General features: G+C 41.1%; 1 protein-coding gene and 1 long non-coding RNA gene across 5 annotated transcripts in view; one reads left to right on the forward strand and one right to left on the reverse strand.

Annotated features, from left to right (window-relative positions):
* FRMD4B (FERM domain containing 4B) overlaps nt 1–18,891 on the reverse strand; it is a 105,008-nt gene extending 86,117 nt beyond the window's left edge. Inside the window, exons 1-3 of the mRNA XM_063115374.1 lie at nt 18,799–18,891; nt 14,242–14,336; nt 8,593–8,685 (exon numbers count right to left, since the gene is read on the reverse strand). Of these exons, the coding sequence (XP_062971444.1) occupies nt 8,593–8,685; nt 14,242–14,336; nt 18,799–18,864 (254 nt within the window). The 5' untranslated portion in view covers nt 18,865–18,891. The remainder of the gene's footprint in view (nt 1–8,592; nt 8,686–14,241; nt 14,337–18,798) is intronic.
* The window catches only part of LOC134391350 (uncharacterized), a 144,443-nt gene that overhangs the window by 119,688 nt on the left and 5,568 nt on the right, over nt 1–19,187 (forward strand). For all 4 annotated transcript variants that reach the window (XR_010024940.1, XR_010024941.1, XR_010024943.1 and 1 more), the window contains one exon: nt 6,292–6,418. This is a non-coding gene — a long non-coding RNA (uncharacterized LOC134391350). The remainder of the gene's footprint in view (nt 1–6,291; nt 6,419–19,187) is intronic.

Here is a 19,187-nt window from a genome sequence, read left to right on the forward strand (position 1 = left end):
ATCCAGTGAGGGCTAAATCAAAACACCTCATTCTAGGTTTTATTTAGCCATGCTGGGTAATTTCAGGCACTCACTGCAGCCACAAGCCTAAGTAGATTTCTATCAGATCCTAATCCACATTCTGAGCAGAGCGATCTCTCTTTATTGCTTGTAATGACCCTGCAACATAGTCATAGTCTCGCTTTATAATGCATGCTAAAGGCTGAAATGTAATTTAAGTGTACTTCACTTTCTCCAAGCACATCACTTTTTCCATGCTATTATGCAGAGCTTATGGGAGTCCGATATGTTCCCTTTCATCTCTGGGAGGGGAGGGAGTAGTTTTGGAGAATTCCCAAGGGAAGCACTATTTGCTTCTATTATGCGCTCCCCTGCCAGGAATGCTCTTTCTCATTTCTGAATTTCCAGACATGGCTAGGAGAACCAGAGAGGGCCTCCAGGTAGGCCTGTAGGAACCTGCCCTCTTGCTCCTCTCCCACAATGTGACTCTGAGTTCTCTAGAAGGGCTGGAGGCCCAGGAGGTCGGGGGCCTTGCTGTGACCTGTCAGGAAGGGGAGGAAGTCTTCTCCCCTAGGCAAGGTGAAGTGTCAGGGTCCTGTGAATTCCAAGTGCTGGCCTCTTCACTTCAAAACAACCTGCTTCTGTCCTCCATGAGGAAAGCCAAGGCAGATGCTCTGGGAGGAAGTGGAGTGTAGGGGGGAGGGAGGGGAGGAAAATCACGTAGGGAGGTAACAGCTGGGCATGGTGAATAATGAAGATAAATGATGAGATCCTCCACCCAGTGCAAAGGTGAATGGCTCAGACCAAAGCTTCCATATTCAAAGGCTGTATATCACATGATGGAATGTTTCACCTACAGAACATGTGGTTGAGGTAGTCTCTGTTATTTATAACATGAAAATAGTTAACATTTATGGAGGGTCTACATTACCTGTTAGCATATGTAATCCCCCAACAACTCCACAAAGCAGGTAGGTACTACCACCAGCTCCATCTTATAGGAGAGGAAACAGGCTTGAGAAGGGGTCAAAAGCTGCATAGATAATAAGTGGAAGAGCTGGGATTTGAACTCAAGGATGTTCTAAAGCACTGTTCTCAATGGGTGGGGCAGGGGTATTTAGCAATGCTGAAGATATATTTTGATTGTCATGACTGGGGGAGTAATACCGGTATTGGGGGTGAAGTAATATCAGACCAGGGATGCTGCTAAACACGCGCAGCACAGCACAGCTCCTTACAAAGAATGATCTGGTCCAAAATGTCAACAGTGCCGCTAGTGAGAAACTCAGCACTAAAGGCCAAACTTTTAACCTCTTTGCTCCAGTTTCTTTCACACATCCTGTAAGTATTCATGGCTTATCTGTTAAAACTGTGGAAACACTAGGCACACCCACCAAGAGACAGAACTGGAAGGTTAGAGGCGAGAGCAGATTTCCACAATTTCTGGTATTTAATTTGAAAGCACACTGAGAAATATAATCCTGCGAGAAACCGGAATCAGGATTGAGTGTCTTTTGAAGGATTATGTGTCTTTCTTGAACTCTTATGAATTAGGATGTTGGATCCTTAAAGATGGAAGCCACTAACCAACTGCCTGGATGTTCCGAATAAGTGGGGCCATGTAGGCGGTCATGGTTGATATTAATGCAACCAACAGTTGCCTTCCACAGGCACTGGGATGCTGTGCGTGTGGATGGGAGTGTGGTGGTTGGGCAGAGAGCTCTGGCTGACTCATACACCTCCCTCAAGTAGCCTCTCTGAGCCTAAGTAGGAGGAATCGGTTATTTCTCTGGGCTTTTAAATCACATTCCTCTGCAAAAAGATGAACGTTCCTGTCCTCTCCTTACTGTAAATTACCTATTCTCTGATAGCTTTAAAATAACTCATGGCTCTCCAGTCACAAACATTTTATCTTTTCTTTCTTTTATCACTTATCATACTTGCATTAAAAAAAAGATTTACTCAAGTAATATGTTCGTTGTAGGGAAAAAACACATAGACAAGCAAAAAGGAGAAAATGAAAATCATTCCTTCAATCATTCTACCCAGAGATTAACTACTGTTAACATCTTAAACATTTTTTCTATCCATGCAAATATCTTTCAAAAGTACTATCATGTTGCATATACTGTTGTGTGGTCTACTTCTTTCACCTAGAATATATTGGGAACATCTTTCCATATGAATAAATCTCTCCCTTCATCATAGTTTTTGCCTGTATATTTGCCTCTCTTAAAAAAAATCTGGCAGAATGATGAGGACTCATGCGTGGCAGTCATGATGCTTCCTTGAGTTAAACTCTTCCAAAATGCTTAATGCTCGAAAATCAGGTGAGGGGGTGATGAAAACGCATTCAGCAGTCTTGAATGCAAAGGCTCCATGTTTGCAGAAACTTTGACAAAAAAGCAGTAGTCTTCCACCACATTTCCTTCTAGAATTCTCCACTAATTCTCTGCCCTGAGTGTCGCAGGAAATGCTTATGGGTACCGCTGAGAGGTAACTTCCTTCTTAGGGACATAGCAAATGTGATTTGGAAAGAGGAGGAGGAGAAAAGGGGAGAAGAGTGAAGACCAAAAAGAAAAGAAAAGAAAAGAAAAAAAAAAAAAAAAGCAAGCAAGAGATATTCGGAAGAGTAAGGGAGATGAAAGACAGCAAGATCCAGGTTTTGAATGGAGCTGAGTGGTACCAGCCTGAGCCACCTCTGCTTACCCTCCCCCGAGGGAATGGGAACTTGCCAATGAGGTCAGGCTGCACAACCCTGCACTCCTATTTAAATGCCTGCTTGCTCCCTTTTCAAATGCTCACATCTGGGCTCCATTACCAAAGAGGCCCTTGTGTTTGCAGAACATAATTTACAGCAGTGAGATAACAACCCCCAGCCTGGAAGCCTGGAGAAGTCGCCCAGAAACCTGGGGGAGTTTAGACTCACATGGAAATAGAGAACTGGTTAAATAAATAATGGTACATAAATTATGGTGCATCTATACACACAAAGGTCACACACATATTTTGCCCTTATCTTTGAGATTTTATAACCGGAGAAAAGACAAAGGTTTAATTCTTAAGTCATAAAGAAAAACCTATGTGCTTTTGCCTTAAATGTTTTCTTTTTTTTTTTCCTATGCAGAAGCATCATATGATTCTGAGCTGCTCCCTGTATCCTGCGGGATACAAACCAGGGATTTATTAACCCTTCAAATCTGTTTAGCTCAGGAGTAAATGAGACAATACATGTCAAATATTTAGCCCAGCGCCTGCCACAGGGTTTATGTCACATTTCAGTAGAAAGAAAACTTCTTGAGAGCAAAACTGTGTGGTATTTCACTTTTTCATAAACTCTACAATTAAAAAAACATTTTCTTACACTTGCAAAATCATTTTGTATCCCCTGCCCTCTAATTCTTACAACTTGCCTGAGACCACATTTGCCATCTCAGTGGATCTGGAATGTGTGAGACTCAGTCTGGTCCACCTGGCTCATTTCTTGCCTGGACCATTCTCTCTCTATATATGTATTTCTTTTCTATATATATATAGCTATCTTTTTTGCAACAGCTTCCTATGTCGCCCCCGCCCCATTCCAGTCTATCTTCAACACCGCAGCCAGAGTGAGTCTATTTGACATAGAAATCAGATGATTACTCTCACAAGCTAAAAACCCACAGGCCCTAATGCTCTGCAGACCAACCCCATGTCACCTCCTGCTCATCTCTCTTTTATGGGTTCCCTCCAGACATGTGACTCTTCCAGGTTCTGGTACACACCAGGCATGCTCCTGCCACTCAGCCTGTGCGCTTGCTGTTCTCTCGGCCGGAATAAACGTCCCCAGAGATCTGCAAGGTTTCCCTGCCTCATCTCCTTCTGTCTTTGCTCAATGCCACCTTCTTTAAGAGGCCCTTCCCTGACCACTCTATTTAAAATTGTGGCCCCGGCTTAATTAGCACTTCCTTTTCCTCTTCCCTAATGTATTTTTCTCCACGACCCCTCACATAAGACATCTTATATGTTTACTTTATTTAGTGTTAGTCTCCTGTCACTAGGCTATAAGCTTTATGAGAGCAGGATTTTATCATTTTCCTTTTACCATTGATGAATGAATCCCCAGCATCTAGCATAGGGCCAGACACATAGTAGGACACAGTTACTATGTATTAGATGAATGAATCCATTCATCTAATACACAATGAATCCATTTGTTTGTGTTTGCTGATTGTGGTGGCAGAGACTTTTGCCTTGTTCACTGTTGTATCCCCAGAGCTAGAACAGTGCAGAGCACAACACAGGTGCAAATATAGAAAGAAGGAATGAAGGAAGGAAGGAAGGAAAAAGGGAAGGATGGATAGATTCTTCACAGCTCAGAGTAGCTCCTTCCAGACATCTTCTCAGCACTTATTAATCTATATGTTTATAAAACATAAACATCCCTGATGACAGTGACTTACTACCGCAGTGATTTATAAGGGGAGAGGTGGAGAGCCGGTTTTGGCAATGCACACTGCATCAGAATCCAGGCCAGGAATGTGGGTGAGTTGGGGGATTTCTGGTTGGAGGGGAGTAACTGCGTTGTTTGAAAAATTTCCCAAGATGATTCAGATATGCCCCACCTCTCCCTCTGGAGAAGCCTTGAAATGCAATGTATTTTTTCATGTAATCTCTTTTGTTAAAGTGATTCACTGTTCACTGTAAAAATGCCACAACTTACTGGACCTATCTTTGCTGCTGGCATTTGGATATTTCTAATCGTTTGCATTAGGAATATCAGTTTTGCATATTCTTGCAATGTGCTACCACTGGCGGGAATCCTTTCTCCTTGTGCAGGGTGATTGCACATCTTGGTGTCCAGGCACGAGGGGCTGTCATGCTCCACGTTTCAGTGCACACAGCAATGCTGTGCTGATGTGAGGGGCCATGGCCCTGATCTCAAAAGGGGTCCCCACACTTCCAGAGGCTCCTGTAATGACCAAACATCAAAACAGAACCAAATGATATCTTCAGATCTATTCTTCAGTCAACACAGGCAACCAACAGTGTTGTTGGTGGTGTCTACTGGGATACAAGTGTGACCAACAGTTCTGTTTCCCCCAAGTAGCAGGTCAGATACCCTCCAGAGGCAGCCCACTTCACTGCAGTGTACGATAACCCTATTCATAAGACCTCACAGAACTACAGTCCACTCAGTGACCTTGGTCAGTTCACTGAATCCTTTGGTATGTGCTTTTGCTTTATCATTTCTTTAATTAAATTGGAGTAACAACTACTTAATTGGAATAATAACAAAAAGTATAATGATCTCACTATTCTGTTGGGAGGAAGAATTAAGTGAATAATTAAAAACTTGATAAGGGTTTTAAATAAGCAAGTTAAGGGAAAGTAATGCCAAGTGATTATGGGATGCTCTTGAGATAATAACCCTAGGTAAGTGCTGCAACTCATGAACAAGCAGCAGGCCCATCTGGAATCTCAAAGACCTGTGTGAAAAGATAGAGCAGCCTCATGAATGACTGTACCCAGGGTAGACAGGGTTTTCTCCTCCAGTATTTGGAGACTCAAAATAGACCAGATATTAGCTGTCAAAGAACAACTGTGCAAATCTGGTTACTAAATAAATGGTACTTGTTAAATTCTCTGAAGACACTGCTTTCACTGAGAGGTTAGGCTGCAGAAACACTACACATGTACACAAAGGAGAAAGCACAAAAATGTTAACTGCAGCCTAAATTTTACTATAAATAACTGGAAACAGTCTAAATGCATAGTAGGAGACTGGACAACTGAATTACGGAAGTGCAAAAAAATAGAATTTTATATACCCAAAGAAAGATCTCTTGAGTAAATAAAAAAGTAAGCCACCAAACAACTTGTCCTGTCCAAGAAAAGAAGCAAATCAGGGGGTAGAGGTGATGGTTGAAGGCTGGCAGAGAGAATTTTTACTTTTCACTTTATATGTTCATGTAGAGTAGTATGAAATATTTATAGTGATAATGTAGTTCTTTGTGAAAAAGTATATTTTATTTATGTCAAGCCATTCTCCCTACATAATACAAGATTGAAATTTTGCTGTTCTCTGACCCCTGCTTAATCACTAATGTGCAATGCATCCTCTTGCTTACTCGTTATATTTTTCTTTTTCTCCATTTCTATGAAACAAGCATTCAGGGCACACTCTTTCCAGGACACTCTGATGTTTCTCTTTAGGATTCTGTGCACTTTTCCATACCAGCTATGCTTCTGGACAGATCACTACTATGCTACCTTCTTCCTGGGTTGTAAAAACATAATTTCTTGTCACAGGAACCACCCAGGGTCCTGATGTGTGGATCTGGGGACCAGACCCTCCTCCCACAATCAGGCACACCACCAATGTCATGGGGCCTGCCTGGCGTCCTGAGGCATGGAGCTGGGAGCCACTAGCAACTAGGTAACAAGCATGCCAAAAACATCACCTCCATGGGCTGAGCCCGTGGCGCACCCGGGAGAGTGCGGCGCTGGGAGCGCAGCAACGCTCCCACCGCGGGTTCAGATCCTATATAGGAATGGCCGGTGCACTCACTGGTGCACTCACTGGCTGAGTGCCGGTCGCGAAAAAGACAAAAAAAAAAAAAAAAAAAATCACCTCCACGTGGGTGGCCCATCACAGCCACCACAATAACCATGGCTCCCACATAAGTGGCTAGACACCACAACCACCATGCAGATGGTCCGCCAGACACTGGAGTGCATTGGCACAACGAGAGTCCCCAGCAGAGACCAAAGAGAAGAAGAGGATGTCTCTCTCCACAAAGCCCATTCCAGAGAGACAGAAGAAGCATCTGCTCTATGATAATATCAGGGGACATAAATACACCTCTCAGCATTGGACAGATCATCTAGGCAACAAATCAACAGAATAACCATTACTCTTTCAGAAGGAGAGAAGAAATCTAGGGTTATCAGAGGTGGGAGGGGGATGGGGAGAGATTGGGCAAGGGGCATAAAGAATAAGTGTGATTTGTAACAATATATATGCTAGTAATATTGATTTGATCAACATATATTAACATTGAACCCCCAAAATATGTATAATCAATTATGATTCAATAAAAATTTTAAAAAATAAATAAATAAATAAATAAAAATAAAAAGATAATTTCTGAGCTGGCTGGTTAGCTCAGCTGGTTACAGCATGGTGCTGATAAAACCAAGATACAGGGTTCAATCTCTGTACTGGCCAGCTGACAAAGAAAATAATAATAATTTTTTAAAAAGTATATATATATATATATACACACACACACACACACATATATATATAATTTCTTCTGATAAGAAAAAAATTCTAAGCCAAATTTTAGAGCAAAAATCAAACTGGGGGTTGTCAACACTTTATTTGCTGAGTAAGAAGCAGCAACACTCCACAATCACCATCAATTCATATAAAAAAGATCCTTTTAAAAATAAAAAGGGAAGGGCATCTTTTGGATTTCATGGAGCAGACTGAATTTTTCTTTTGAAAGGTGTTTGTGAAGTTTGATATAATTTTACCAGGTAATTATAGTAAAAAACATGAAAAACAAAAAAGAAAAACACAAAGCTTCCACTATCATGGCATAAAACAAAGCACATTTTCATCACCCCAAAATTAACATGATCTCAGAATATGGGACCATTCCTCAGGTTGATCTAGCTTTAGGAAAATAAATTAGATTTATGAGAAACGTACACCTTAACTTCTTCTTATTTTTTTTTTTTTTTTTTTATCATTTTTTACTTCAGACCAGAAAAACAAAATTTATCATGAAATTTTTCATCAAATTTAGGATAGTGGGGGCAGGCGGCCAGCACATATGAAGAGGCTTTCAGCTGAACTGGTAATGTTTTATATCTTGAGCTAGGAAGAGGAACATGAGTATTACTTAACATTTGACTTATCTTAGATTGTGAATAATTAATGCTAAAAATATATTTCCATGACAGGCTGGCTTTGAGAAATCACTGATTTAGTTAAATGCATCCATTTCAGGGTATGATTAAGTGACTTTCCCAAGCAGAGCTCAGAGAACAAGTCAAGGACTCCTTGTGTTTGTTTCAGCAATCGCTCTGCATGCAAACAGAATTCAGATCTCTGCACTGTTAAGGTAATTCTTTCCATGAGCATTTGTTAGCATTTTATCTTCTATTCAAATTAAGGCATGAAATTGTATAAAATTCAATTACTTCTAAGTCCCTAGAAAACATTATTCTTACATAAAATGTCACAGCAAATGTTTGCCATATTTCAAATAAGAAAAATCCTGTAAGTATGTTGAGTGAGAAACAGTCTTATGTATTAAAATACATTATCCCTGTTTTTCAGCTTTAAATTGATCTAAGAGGCTTTGAGGAATAAAGGAAGGTGATTCTATCCTTCATCTTAAAGAAAGCAGCTCCACACAGTCTCTCTTGTAACTTGGTCCACAGACCAAGAGAATAGAGAATCTCCTTCACATAATATTTTGATAGGTCTCTTTATTTATTCTCTATCTCTGATCACCAGAAATGTTAAAAAAAAAAAAAAAAAAACCACAAAAACAAAAATAGGAGAGAGGAATGTTGCATGTGTCTTCAGATACATACCTCACGGCAAAGTGCAAAATGGCTGGGCCTGGTTTCTTGGGCAAATCGTGGTCAAGAACTCGGTGATCTAACTGCAGCCAGTTCTGCTGACCTCTGTGAGAGTCAAGCAAAGAATAGGGATTAAACAGAAAGTCAGAAAAGTTCAATAATACATGGTGCTGGCAAAGCTGCAGGAAACAGTTATACACTGATTGTAGGAGTATAACCTGTCACATCTGGTAACGAGACCGATTTAGCAATTTCTATCAAAATCACAAAAGCATCTGTCTCTGAACCAGCATTTCCATTTCCATGAGTTTACTAAGACAAACTTGCACATGTGAAAAATTACCGGTGTATAAAGTTACTCATTGTAGTACTGTTGTTAGTAATAGCAAAAAGGCTGGAGATAACCTAAATGTCCAATAGGGTAATTGTTAAAAAATTATTTAAACTGTATTGTGAAATACAAAGCAGCCATCAAACAGGCTGGAGAGCCTCTTTACAAACTTATTTTAAAATTTTTCCAAGACATAATATTAAGTGAAAAAGCAAGATGCATAACAGTAGGTGTAGCATATTGGCTTTTTTTCTGGTGGCTGCCCAGTACAGGGATTGAACCTTGGACCTTGGTGTTAGCCATTATTTTTTGGAATTACAAAACTACTTTTAATACTTTGGGGTGAGCCCCACAGGAATAAAAAATACTGGGAAGGGGTAACCCCAGGAGTGGCCTAGGGGGAGACAGACTACCTGAAGGGAAGGAAGCCCAAAAGGAACCGGCTGCAGACTCAGGGAAAGGGAATGTCACTGGTGCTGGGACCTGTGAGCACTACAGGAGGAAACATGCGCATGGTGGGACTGGCTCCAGGCACACAAAGGGCAAGAGGACAGCCTTTTTTAAAAATTAAAAACGAATAGGGGCTGGCCAGCTAGCTCAGTTGGCTAGAGTATGGTGCTGATAATACCAAGGTCCAGGGTTCGATCCCTGTACCAGCCAGCTAACAACAACAACAACAAAAAACTAGACATACATATGTATGTGCATGTATATATTAAAAAAACCTCTGAGAGGGTAAAAAAGAAACTGACAATATTGGTTGCCTTTTGAGGTAAAACAATTAGGCAGCATTATATTAATCTTCAAATTCTTTTTAAATATGAAATATGAAATATTTTAGTTAAGAAGGGGGAAACTTCTGATTTAATGAAATCAAACAGTCACAGATAATAATACCACAGCTTTTTAAAATGTACAGAGCTGAATATTCCCTGCATGCTGTTTCTGTGTATATATTACAGATTTACTAATTTTCAAGCATATATTTGTTTATTTTCTTAAGAGCCTCTTCAAGTTCGTGGGTATGAACAGTTCTCTCAGGATTTTGAACTCTGCGGGATCAAAAGGATTGATGACATTGTAGCTTGGGATTGTTTACATGACTTCCCCAAGGCTGTCAGACTAGTCCATCCATTTCAACTGTAAATTGCCAGAGGGCACAGACCCCATTTTACTTGCTTACATAAAATTCAACTTCAAAACATGCTGATGGTGGTGGGTTGGGATGCCAAATTGTAACAAAATCTATAATGAGCCAGAAGATATTTTCCAACTTATTATGGTCCTTGAGTAAATAATTAAAAAACCAAGTCAAAAAATTCTTAACTGTGCTCGTTATAAGTAGACCGGAAAAATGGGCATAAACAATAATAGTAGTAGCAATAACAATAGCTACTTTCTAGTGAGCAACTACCGTGTGCCAACTAAGCAGTAACTTTTTATATATTGAAGCTATATTTTACAGTAAGTCTGCAAGGAAAATGGCAGAGCTGGGATTTGAACCCAGGACTTTCAATACAGGAGAAAATGACACTGAAGGGTTGAATCAACTTCTGTAGTAACTTTTGGCTCTGTCTCTGTCACTTACCAGTTTTAACACTGGAAAGAGCATGTCTTTGTTTCCATAATTATAAGGTAAGGCTTCTGATAACTGTCCCTAGCTTACTCCATCAGACTGTGCAGACCAACCATAAAGCAAGATTTCTTTCTGGCTAGAGTTATATCAGTGCAAGGCCCATCATCTCAGGCCCATTGAAAGGGATGGTGATCAAAAGTCACAGTTGTACTGTAAAGCCTATTTGTTACTTCTTCATAAACAAAGGTTATTCAGCAAAGCCTTTCAAAACATGGGAAGGAAAAAAAATGAAATGGGAGAAGGGATGGGAACCATTACGGTGACTTGAAGGGCTGCTGCGTCAGGAGGGTCGTGACTGCCCTCTAGGGGTGAAAGTCTTACCCTGCACACAGACCTGCAGAAAGCACCATTAAGTGTAATCTCAGGAACGCTCATGAGACCATGAGTTTGTTTTTGTTGGTCTTCATTACTACTTTATTACTTTGTAACTGCAGTCGATTTTTCCATTTCTCTCCTTGACTGTAGACCAGGGTATAGTCAGTAGGTAGATTCATTGATACAATGTCCCCTACAGCTTCGCCTTACTGTATTTAAAGTTCACCAGAGGAAAAAGGCTAAGGTGGCACTGAGGCTGGAAAATGCAATTCAGACAGCACCCTGGGAGGGATCTGACTACGTGGCTTTACAGGGGAGGGGTGGGGGGAGTGCTGAAAGAAAATACTTTACCAAAATATTTACCAGATGAAGAAAAAGAACTAGGCTTGTGACCAAGACATTCCAAGGAGACACCCTTAGATATAAGCAATTTTCCAGGCCTGTTCCCCAGAAAGGTAGACATGGCCAATCTCCCCCCCACCCACTTCCCCCAGAAAACAGTTCATACTTCTTCTGAAAATAAATATGATTAGAGCCAGAAGACACCTTCCCAAACTGGTCATACTTCAAAAACAGACTCTGCTGTCAGTTGAAGGGAAGTGCTCAGAGGACATTTTGGAGCCAGGGTTCTTGGAAAGACTATAACCATTGACGGTTGTAGCCGAAGGAGATAACTGGAAGAGAGGCTTGTGTGAGTCATCCTTCTCCAACCTAGTTTTGAGAAAGAAATCCCAGGAAAGACGAGGAGGGAGGCCCAAGTCATTAAGGGAAGTCATCCATATGATTCTTTTTCTTTCTGAAGAGAAAGTCTTACAGTCTGAATGCCTGACTATGCTCTCTCCAGCTTATGCTCAGCTGGGCTTGGAGCTTTCCCAGAAGCCTTCCGTGTGGCTTCTCTTTTCCACCGCACCATGAACCTTGCAGCCCGAGGAAGCTCTGACACTGCAGTCTAAGTCGTGTTCCTCCTCTGCACAACAGCCCGGAGTGCCTCCCCATCCGTGTAACTCACAGGCTCACCTGTGATCTTGTCCCTCACTCACCTCTTATTCTACAATCAGGCCCGTGTCCCCCGCATCGGCCAAATGTACCACGGTCATCACCACGTCCATGCATTTGCCCACGACATGACTCTTGCCTAGAATGCAATCTCTTCTCCCCTCCATCTAAAGTCCACCTGCCCTGCGAGGCCCAGCTTCAGTGACCTCCTGCATGAAGCCCACCCCAGTCCTCCTTCAGCCTCCTTCCAAACACTCACTACTACGACCACTAATGATAGGATGATAGTCCCCTTCTGTTGTGTGCCTGTGCTATGAGCTCCGCATTCCAGATATAAGAGTATGTAATACTAGTACCCTATTACAGGTGCCTTGTGTAGTACTTACTGTATAGGTACTATTATGGCCATTGTGCAGATGAGAAAACTTGCGTGTCAGAGACATTTCCTGCCTCCCCGTCAACCCTTATCTTATACCACTTTCCCTCTTACTTTCTAGAGTCCAGCCACACTGTCTTTTTTTTTTTCTTTCTCAAAAAACAAACTCAAACAAACCACAAAAGCCCAGCTCAGCCTCACTTCAGGACTTTTGCACTGGTTTTTGTTTGGAAACCTTCCCAAGCTTTTGCAGAACTGGTTCTTGCTTTTCATTACATGTCACCTCCTAGAAGCCGTCCTGGCCCACCCCAACTAAAACTTCCCATCAGCTTTTCTTGATCCTGGCCTCTTATTTTATATTCTTCTGTGCACTTCTATTTCTGGTGTTTTCTCATTTAACTATTTGTTTACCTGTTCTGCTAGGCTATACCACTGTGATATAAGGTCCATGAGAGCAGGAACCTAATCTGTGTAGCTCACAGCTGAATCCCCAGTGCCTGGAATAACTCCTGGCATTGAGTGGGTACTCAAGAAATATTTGTGAATGAATAAATTACTCTAATATTCATGTTCTTCGCCTTGATTCTATGTGACTTTTCCCTAAATTACAGTGCTTATAGCAATTACTGTTTATATCATGTAATGTAGCCATTACGTATTTAGGGTTTGATGTCTTATACTGTTTGCTATTATTTCATTCATAGTCAGACTGAGCCTCTGTGTGTGTGCACGTTCAATCACTGATTCCCATGAACAGCTTTGGCTTTCCAGCTAGAGCTTGTCAGTGAACATGTGCATTTCCTGTTTCATCCAGCAGAGGACAGATAAGAGAGTCTCTCAAACAGTTGTTGGATGAATAGACATTTTGTGATTCAGAGTGAGGTGGGTGATGTCCAGAGTACTTTTTTCTGCTTTGCTGAACCTTATTCAGGAAATATCCTGAGTCCAGAATCAAAGTTTTCAGGTTTTTATACATCTCCTGACAATTGAGCTGCCCGGTTTTTGCCCAGCCCAAGTCTCAAGACTGCAGGCATTTCCTGGAGGTGCCAGGCTCATAGCCCACCCAGGCTGGAAATAATCCGAAGCCATGAGGTGTTAAAAACAAATTAACTCCTTCTTGAGATTATTTTCCACCTGATTAAGCTGAAGAAGTCTTAAATTGGGAGGGTTATGGAAAGAATGCTGGGTGGTTGGCCAAGGTATTTTGTGTCTGGAACACATTTTCTTGAATTTTAATATTTAAGGAGCTCTTTGGAAATTATCTCCAGGAAGGGGAAGGATTCCTCTGATATTGTAACAGGCTGCACATAATGTAGGCAAATCGGGCTGTCATAAAACAGCCCCCCCCCCATGAAACAGCTAGTAAGTCCAAACGCATTCACTTACACAACCTTAAATTCTCACAAATTTATTTTTATATACCTGCCTCATTTTAAAGAGGATTTAAATTGTTGACAAATATATATAATACCCACCAACTTAGCATAAAAAATGGAAGTAAAAGAAAAAAAAAAAGAGAAAGAGATAAAAAGGCAACATAAAATGGACCTTGGTGGTTGTTAAAAAGTTCATTGCATATTAAACTATATACATATTTTTTGGGGGGTAGGCCACAAACTTCCCTTTAAACTTTCTGGCCACCAACACCAAAACATTAATTTAGTTCCAAGACATGAGTGAACAACAACCTAGTATACACAAGCTGATTTAGCAAGCATGACTGCATTCAAAGACACATGACAATGCACCACAATCAAGAATAACAAACTGATTACTATCAATTTCTAAAACACTTAGAATAATATTTTGAGTCCTTAAAATGGTCATTATCCCTTTTCTTCTCCCTTCGCAACAGTTCTAGGAGAAAAATCCTGTGTTAAGAAACCTTTAACTAAGCAGAACATATTCTAATTCTTGGAGCATTTCCCCCCTTTCATTAAAAGTGGAAGACATCAAGTACGTAGTCCAGACAAAAGGTAAAGAAATGAAAACCATTACAACACTTACGTGTCATCTACAAACGTTATTCCAAAATATTCCTTTTCTTTCAGGTTGAAATGTGAAGCCACGAGGTCCAGCAACTCTCTTGATAAAAGTTTGGGCTGTCAAAAAAAAAAATCTGATTTAGAAGTACTTGGGTTGCCTCTCTCTTACTGCTACCACCTTCCTCTGCCCTAAATAGTTTAAAGCAGCTTTTGTCTGTTTTTAGATACCCAGTCCCATGTGCCGGTTAGGTCAATCTACTAGAGACAATCTTCTAAGAGATGCAGGAAGGAGAAGAGATGGAATTGGGAATATCAATGAGATCGTCAATTTCATGTATTTGCAGTTCACTTGAGTACCTTACTTTTTTCATCTAAAGTAACAGAGCACTTACTAATAGGGTGGTGTTTTGGGAAAAAATACTCTTTCATATGTAGCATAGTGCTAACGACATAAAAAATATTAAACACACCATTGCCTGTTTATCTGTGATACTAATAAAGATTGTAGAGATAATTGTGCTTGCTGGTGGCCAGTTGATGAAGCTCAAGACCCAAGGCTGTGGGGCTACAAATAGAACTAACAACAACAACAATAATAATAGTTACCATTTATTGTGCTGAACTCACGTCTATTATCTCATTTAACCCTTACAATGAACCTAATAAATAGATGTTTTAATTTCCGTTTACTGATGAGCCAACCAAGGCCAAGAGAAGTTAAGCACCTTGGCTGATGTTACACCATTAGTTAAGGCCAGGGATTTTTTTTTTTTTCGGTAGGCAAATTTTTTATTTTTTCCACAAAATTGACAAAACTACCTAGATGGACTAAGAAAAAAGAGACTAAACTCAAATAACTAAAGTCAGAAAGGAAAGAGGGGTCACTATATCCAAATCTACAGATATCAAAAGGGTTATAAGAGAAAACTATGATTAATTGTTGGTCAACAAATTAGACCATCTAGATGAAATGAATAAATTCCTAGAAGGTGCAGGGATTTGAACCTAGTTCTGTGCCATTCCAAGGTCTAAGCTTTTCATTCCTCTCCAAGGAAGGAGTAATTATACCCATTCTGCACATCAGCAACAGCTTCTATTGAGTACCTGGTTAGAAGATCTAATTAATCTATGAGCTTTTGGGAAGTACTGGGCCTGGTGGGAAGAAGTATGGCGTATTAGTCTGTTTCCATTGCTTAGAACAAAATACTTGAAGCTGGGTAATTTATAGAGAAAATGGAATTATTGCTTACAGTTTCTGAGGCTGGGAAGTTCAAAGTCCAGAGAACACATCTGGTGAAGGCTTTCTCTGGTGGTGGCTTCAGTGATGGCAGGGTATCACATTGTGAAAATGATGGAGCACAGAGAGCAGAGAGAGAGACAGACTCTTTGTAAAGCCCTCCAATTCACTCCTATGACCACCATTTTTAATCTATTCACTAGGCATGATCCTATAATCTAATCACCTCTTCAAGGCCCTACCTTTCAACTACCACATTCTTTTGGCTTATTTCTCCCTTTTTGAATGGGAATATGTACCCTATGCTTGTCTTAACATTGTATCTTGTCCAAGAAGTAGATAACTATAGAGATGGACAATACAGAAAATTGGTACCAGAGAGTTGGGGTGTTGCTTATAACAAATACTTGAAAATGTGGAAGCAGCTTTGGAACTGGGTGTTGAGGAGAGGCTGGAAGAATTTGGAGGAGCAGGCTAGAAAAAACCTAGCTGCTGGTGGGAGTTTCCTTCTAAAGGAGGGAAAGATTGGAATGTTTTAGAGACTGGTTAAATGGTAGTGACCAGAATGCTTATGGAAACATGGATGGTAAAGACCATTCTAAGGAGATCTCAGATGTAAATGAGAAGGGACTTATTGGAAACTGGGGCAAAGATCACCCTTGCTATGAACTGGCAAGGAACTTGGCTGCATTGTGTCCATGTCAAAGGACTTTGTGAAAGTAGGAACTTAAAAGAGTTTGAATGAGAGCATATGGCGGAAGAAATTTCTAAGCAGCAAAGCATAAAGGAAGATGCAATGGCTATTTGCAACAGCTTACACCAAGTTATGGTGGCAAAGGCATAATGTAAAGCTGGAATTTAAAAGGTAAGCAGAGTGTAAAGATTTGGAAAATTTGTAGCCTGGTCATGAGGTAGAGAAGCAGAGAACATACAATGCTATAGCCCAGCAACCATTAGTTAAGAAGATTAGTGTAAAAGAAAGGGATTATTAAGAGAAGGAGAAAAAGGCACTGAAGGCATTGAAGAAGCCTCTGGGGCCAAGCCTTGCATTTCAGGCCCAAAGGCCTAGGGAGACAGAATGGTCTTGGGGAACAGGCCAGAGGCACCTTCTGTGGGCTGGCTGCCCAGGGCCACCTCGGGAAGCTGCTTCTAGCACCAGTACCTGAGCTGCTTTGGCTAGTCCAGTCATGGCTAAATTGGTCCCAGGTATGGCTGGACCTGCAGTTTTGGAAAATACGAGCCAGAAGTCTTGGTGGCATCCACATGGTTTAAGTTTGTAGGTTCACAGAATGCCAGAGCTGGGAAGGCTCAGGAGCCTCCACCTCAATTTCAAAGGATGTATGAAAAAGTCTGAGCACCCAGGAAGAGATTTGCCACAGGGGTGGATTCACCACATAGAGCCTTCACTAGAGCAATGCCAGGCAGAAATGTGGGGTTGAAGTTGCAGCAGAGAAACCCCAAAAGCAGCATGCGTAGTGGAGCCATGAGAGTGGGACCTCCATGGAGACCCCAGACCTAAGGAGCTACCAAAGTGGAACCCCGGCCGGGGAGAGCAGAAGTGTGGCCTGAGACCAGGAAAGCCATAAAAGTGGAGCTGCCCAAGGACTTGGGGACCCAACCCTTATACCAGTGTACCAGAGGAGGTGGAACATGAAATCAAGGTACCTGATTCACCAGCTTTGAGATTTAATGCCTGCCCTGTTGGGTTTCAGACTTATTTGGGACCTGTTACCCCTTTCTTTTGGCCTATTTCTCCCTTTCGAATGGGAATACATACCCTATGCTTGTCCCACCATCGTATCTTGAAAGTAACTTGTATTGACTTGATGGATGGGACTTTGAATTTTGGACTTTTGAGTTGAAATAAGTTAAAACTTTGGGGATGAAATGAATGTATTTGCGTGTGAAAAGGACATGAGTTTTGGGGGGCCAGAGGCGGAATGGATTGAATTATGTCTCCTCAAAACTCACTAAAACTTGAATTGTGTCTCTCAAGTTTTATGTATTAGAAACTTGGCTCCCACTGTGACTGTTAAGAGGGTGAGAAATCCTATTATGGTAACTGAAAGGTGGGGCCTTGAAGAGGCGATTAGATTATAGGACCATGCTGAGGGAATGGATTAAAAATGGTGGTCATGGGAGTGATTTGGAGGCGTTAAAAGGGGAGCACAAAGAATCTCTCTCTCTGCTCTGTCTGCATCCCCATTTTCACAAGGTGATAACCTGCCGTCACTGAGGCCACCACCACAGAAAGCCTTCACCAGTTGTGTTCTCCGGACTTTGGACTTCCCAGCCTCAGAAACTGTAAGCAACAAATTTCATTTTCTTATAAATCACCCAGTTCCAAGCCATTTTGTTCTAAGCAACAGAAATGGACTAATACATATGGTTCGGAATCAGCCAGAATGTCCAGAGTGACAACTGATGGTGGATTTGCTGGGACTGGGGAAGGGAAGGGGATTGTATTCTAAATGGATTCATTTTGAACTTTGACCCACACAGTTAAGGGTCCATTATGATGGTTTGAAGGTTAGGTGTTTGCTGTTGGGGAAGAAAGAATAGACGTGATTTAAAGAAAGAGAAAAGAAACAGGCAAAAATCTAGATGGAAAGATCTACTATGGTGAAACTACTGTTGACTGTACTTTTTCATTCTAATTGAAGCCTAGGCATAGTGGGCTAAGGACAAGCCTCAGAAGGGAAAAGAATTTAGGTTTGGGCAAAGCAGAGAATTGTAGCCTAGCTCTGGGTGTGGCCTGTCTACAGGGATTTCCACAATTTCTTAAAACTCTTAGTCCAGAGTGTTAGATGAATAGAAAAAGAGGCATCAACAATTAAAATATCAACACTCGTATAATGCCATATACTTTACAAAGAGATTTCACTCCTATATATGATCTAGCTTGATTTTAGCCATGTTGTGTGAGGAAGATGGTCTTAATCCCGGTTCACAGTTATGAAACCGGGCTCTTCACCTGCACAATGTCATGTAGCTGGAAAGTGCCAGAATGTAGATTCTTACCTCACAATAACCCTTTCAGGGAAGTATTACAGAAGTATTATTTACCAACAAGAGGTTCAGAGAAGTCACGTCAGTTGCCTGGGGTCACACAGCTACTGAGTAAAAAAGCTGAGATTGGAGCCCAACTGTCTCTGAATTCATGTCACCAGGCTACAGTTACTCCTATATGTAGACCATGTTTTCTGACTTTGAAGTTGCCTTTTTTCCCTTCAATCAATCCTAAGTCATTGGCTTTGAAGAACAGTAAATGAGAAGCCTGAACACAGACTACAAGGCTCAGAGAGGGAACCAGGAAGGGCTGTCCCTGTGGGCACCACCTACCTGAACCAGCAGCTCCAGTCTCCTATCATCCAGGAGGTGCACCTGGCAGTGCCTGCCTTCTGTCATCTGTGGGGATAAGACAGCAACAGCAGTGTCAGGGCCAGCGATGGCAACCAAACCCTCGCACTAACATTATCTTTTATTTTATGTGTGATGTGCTAAGCCTAAAAATGGCGTCAGTTGAGTTCATCAACAGACTTGGCCAGAAACAGATTTATTATATGGCATTAACTTGGATTTCTCCAATATACTAAAAAAATAATGCCCATACAGAAGGCCAAGTTCAAACAATGCACACAAGATTATACTATAAAAAGTAGGTCTTCCCAGACGAAACTACTATACTTTTCTTTGAATCAGTATTTTAGTTTTCACAAGAAAATGACTTT

Source organism: Cynocephalus volans, chromosome 11 (genome assembly GCF_027409185.1).
Source record: "Cynocephalus volans isolate mCynVol1 chromosome 11, mCynVol1.pri, whole genome shotgun sequence".
In the NCBI taxonomy this organism is placed as follows: Eukaryota; Metazoa; Chordata; class Mammalia; order Dermoptera; family Cynocephalidae; genus Cynocephalus; species Cynocephalus volans.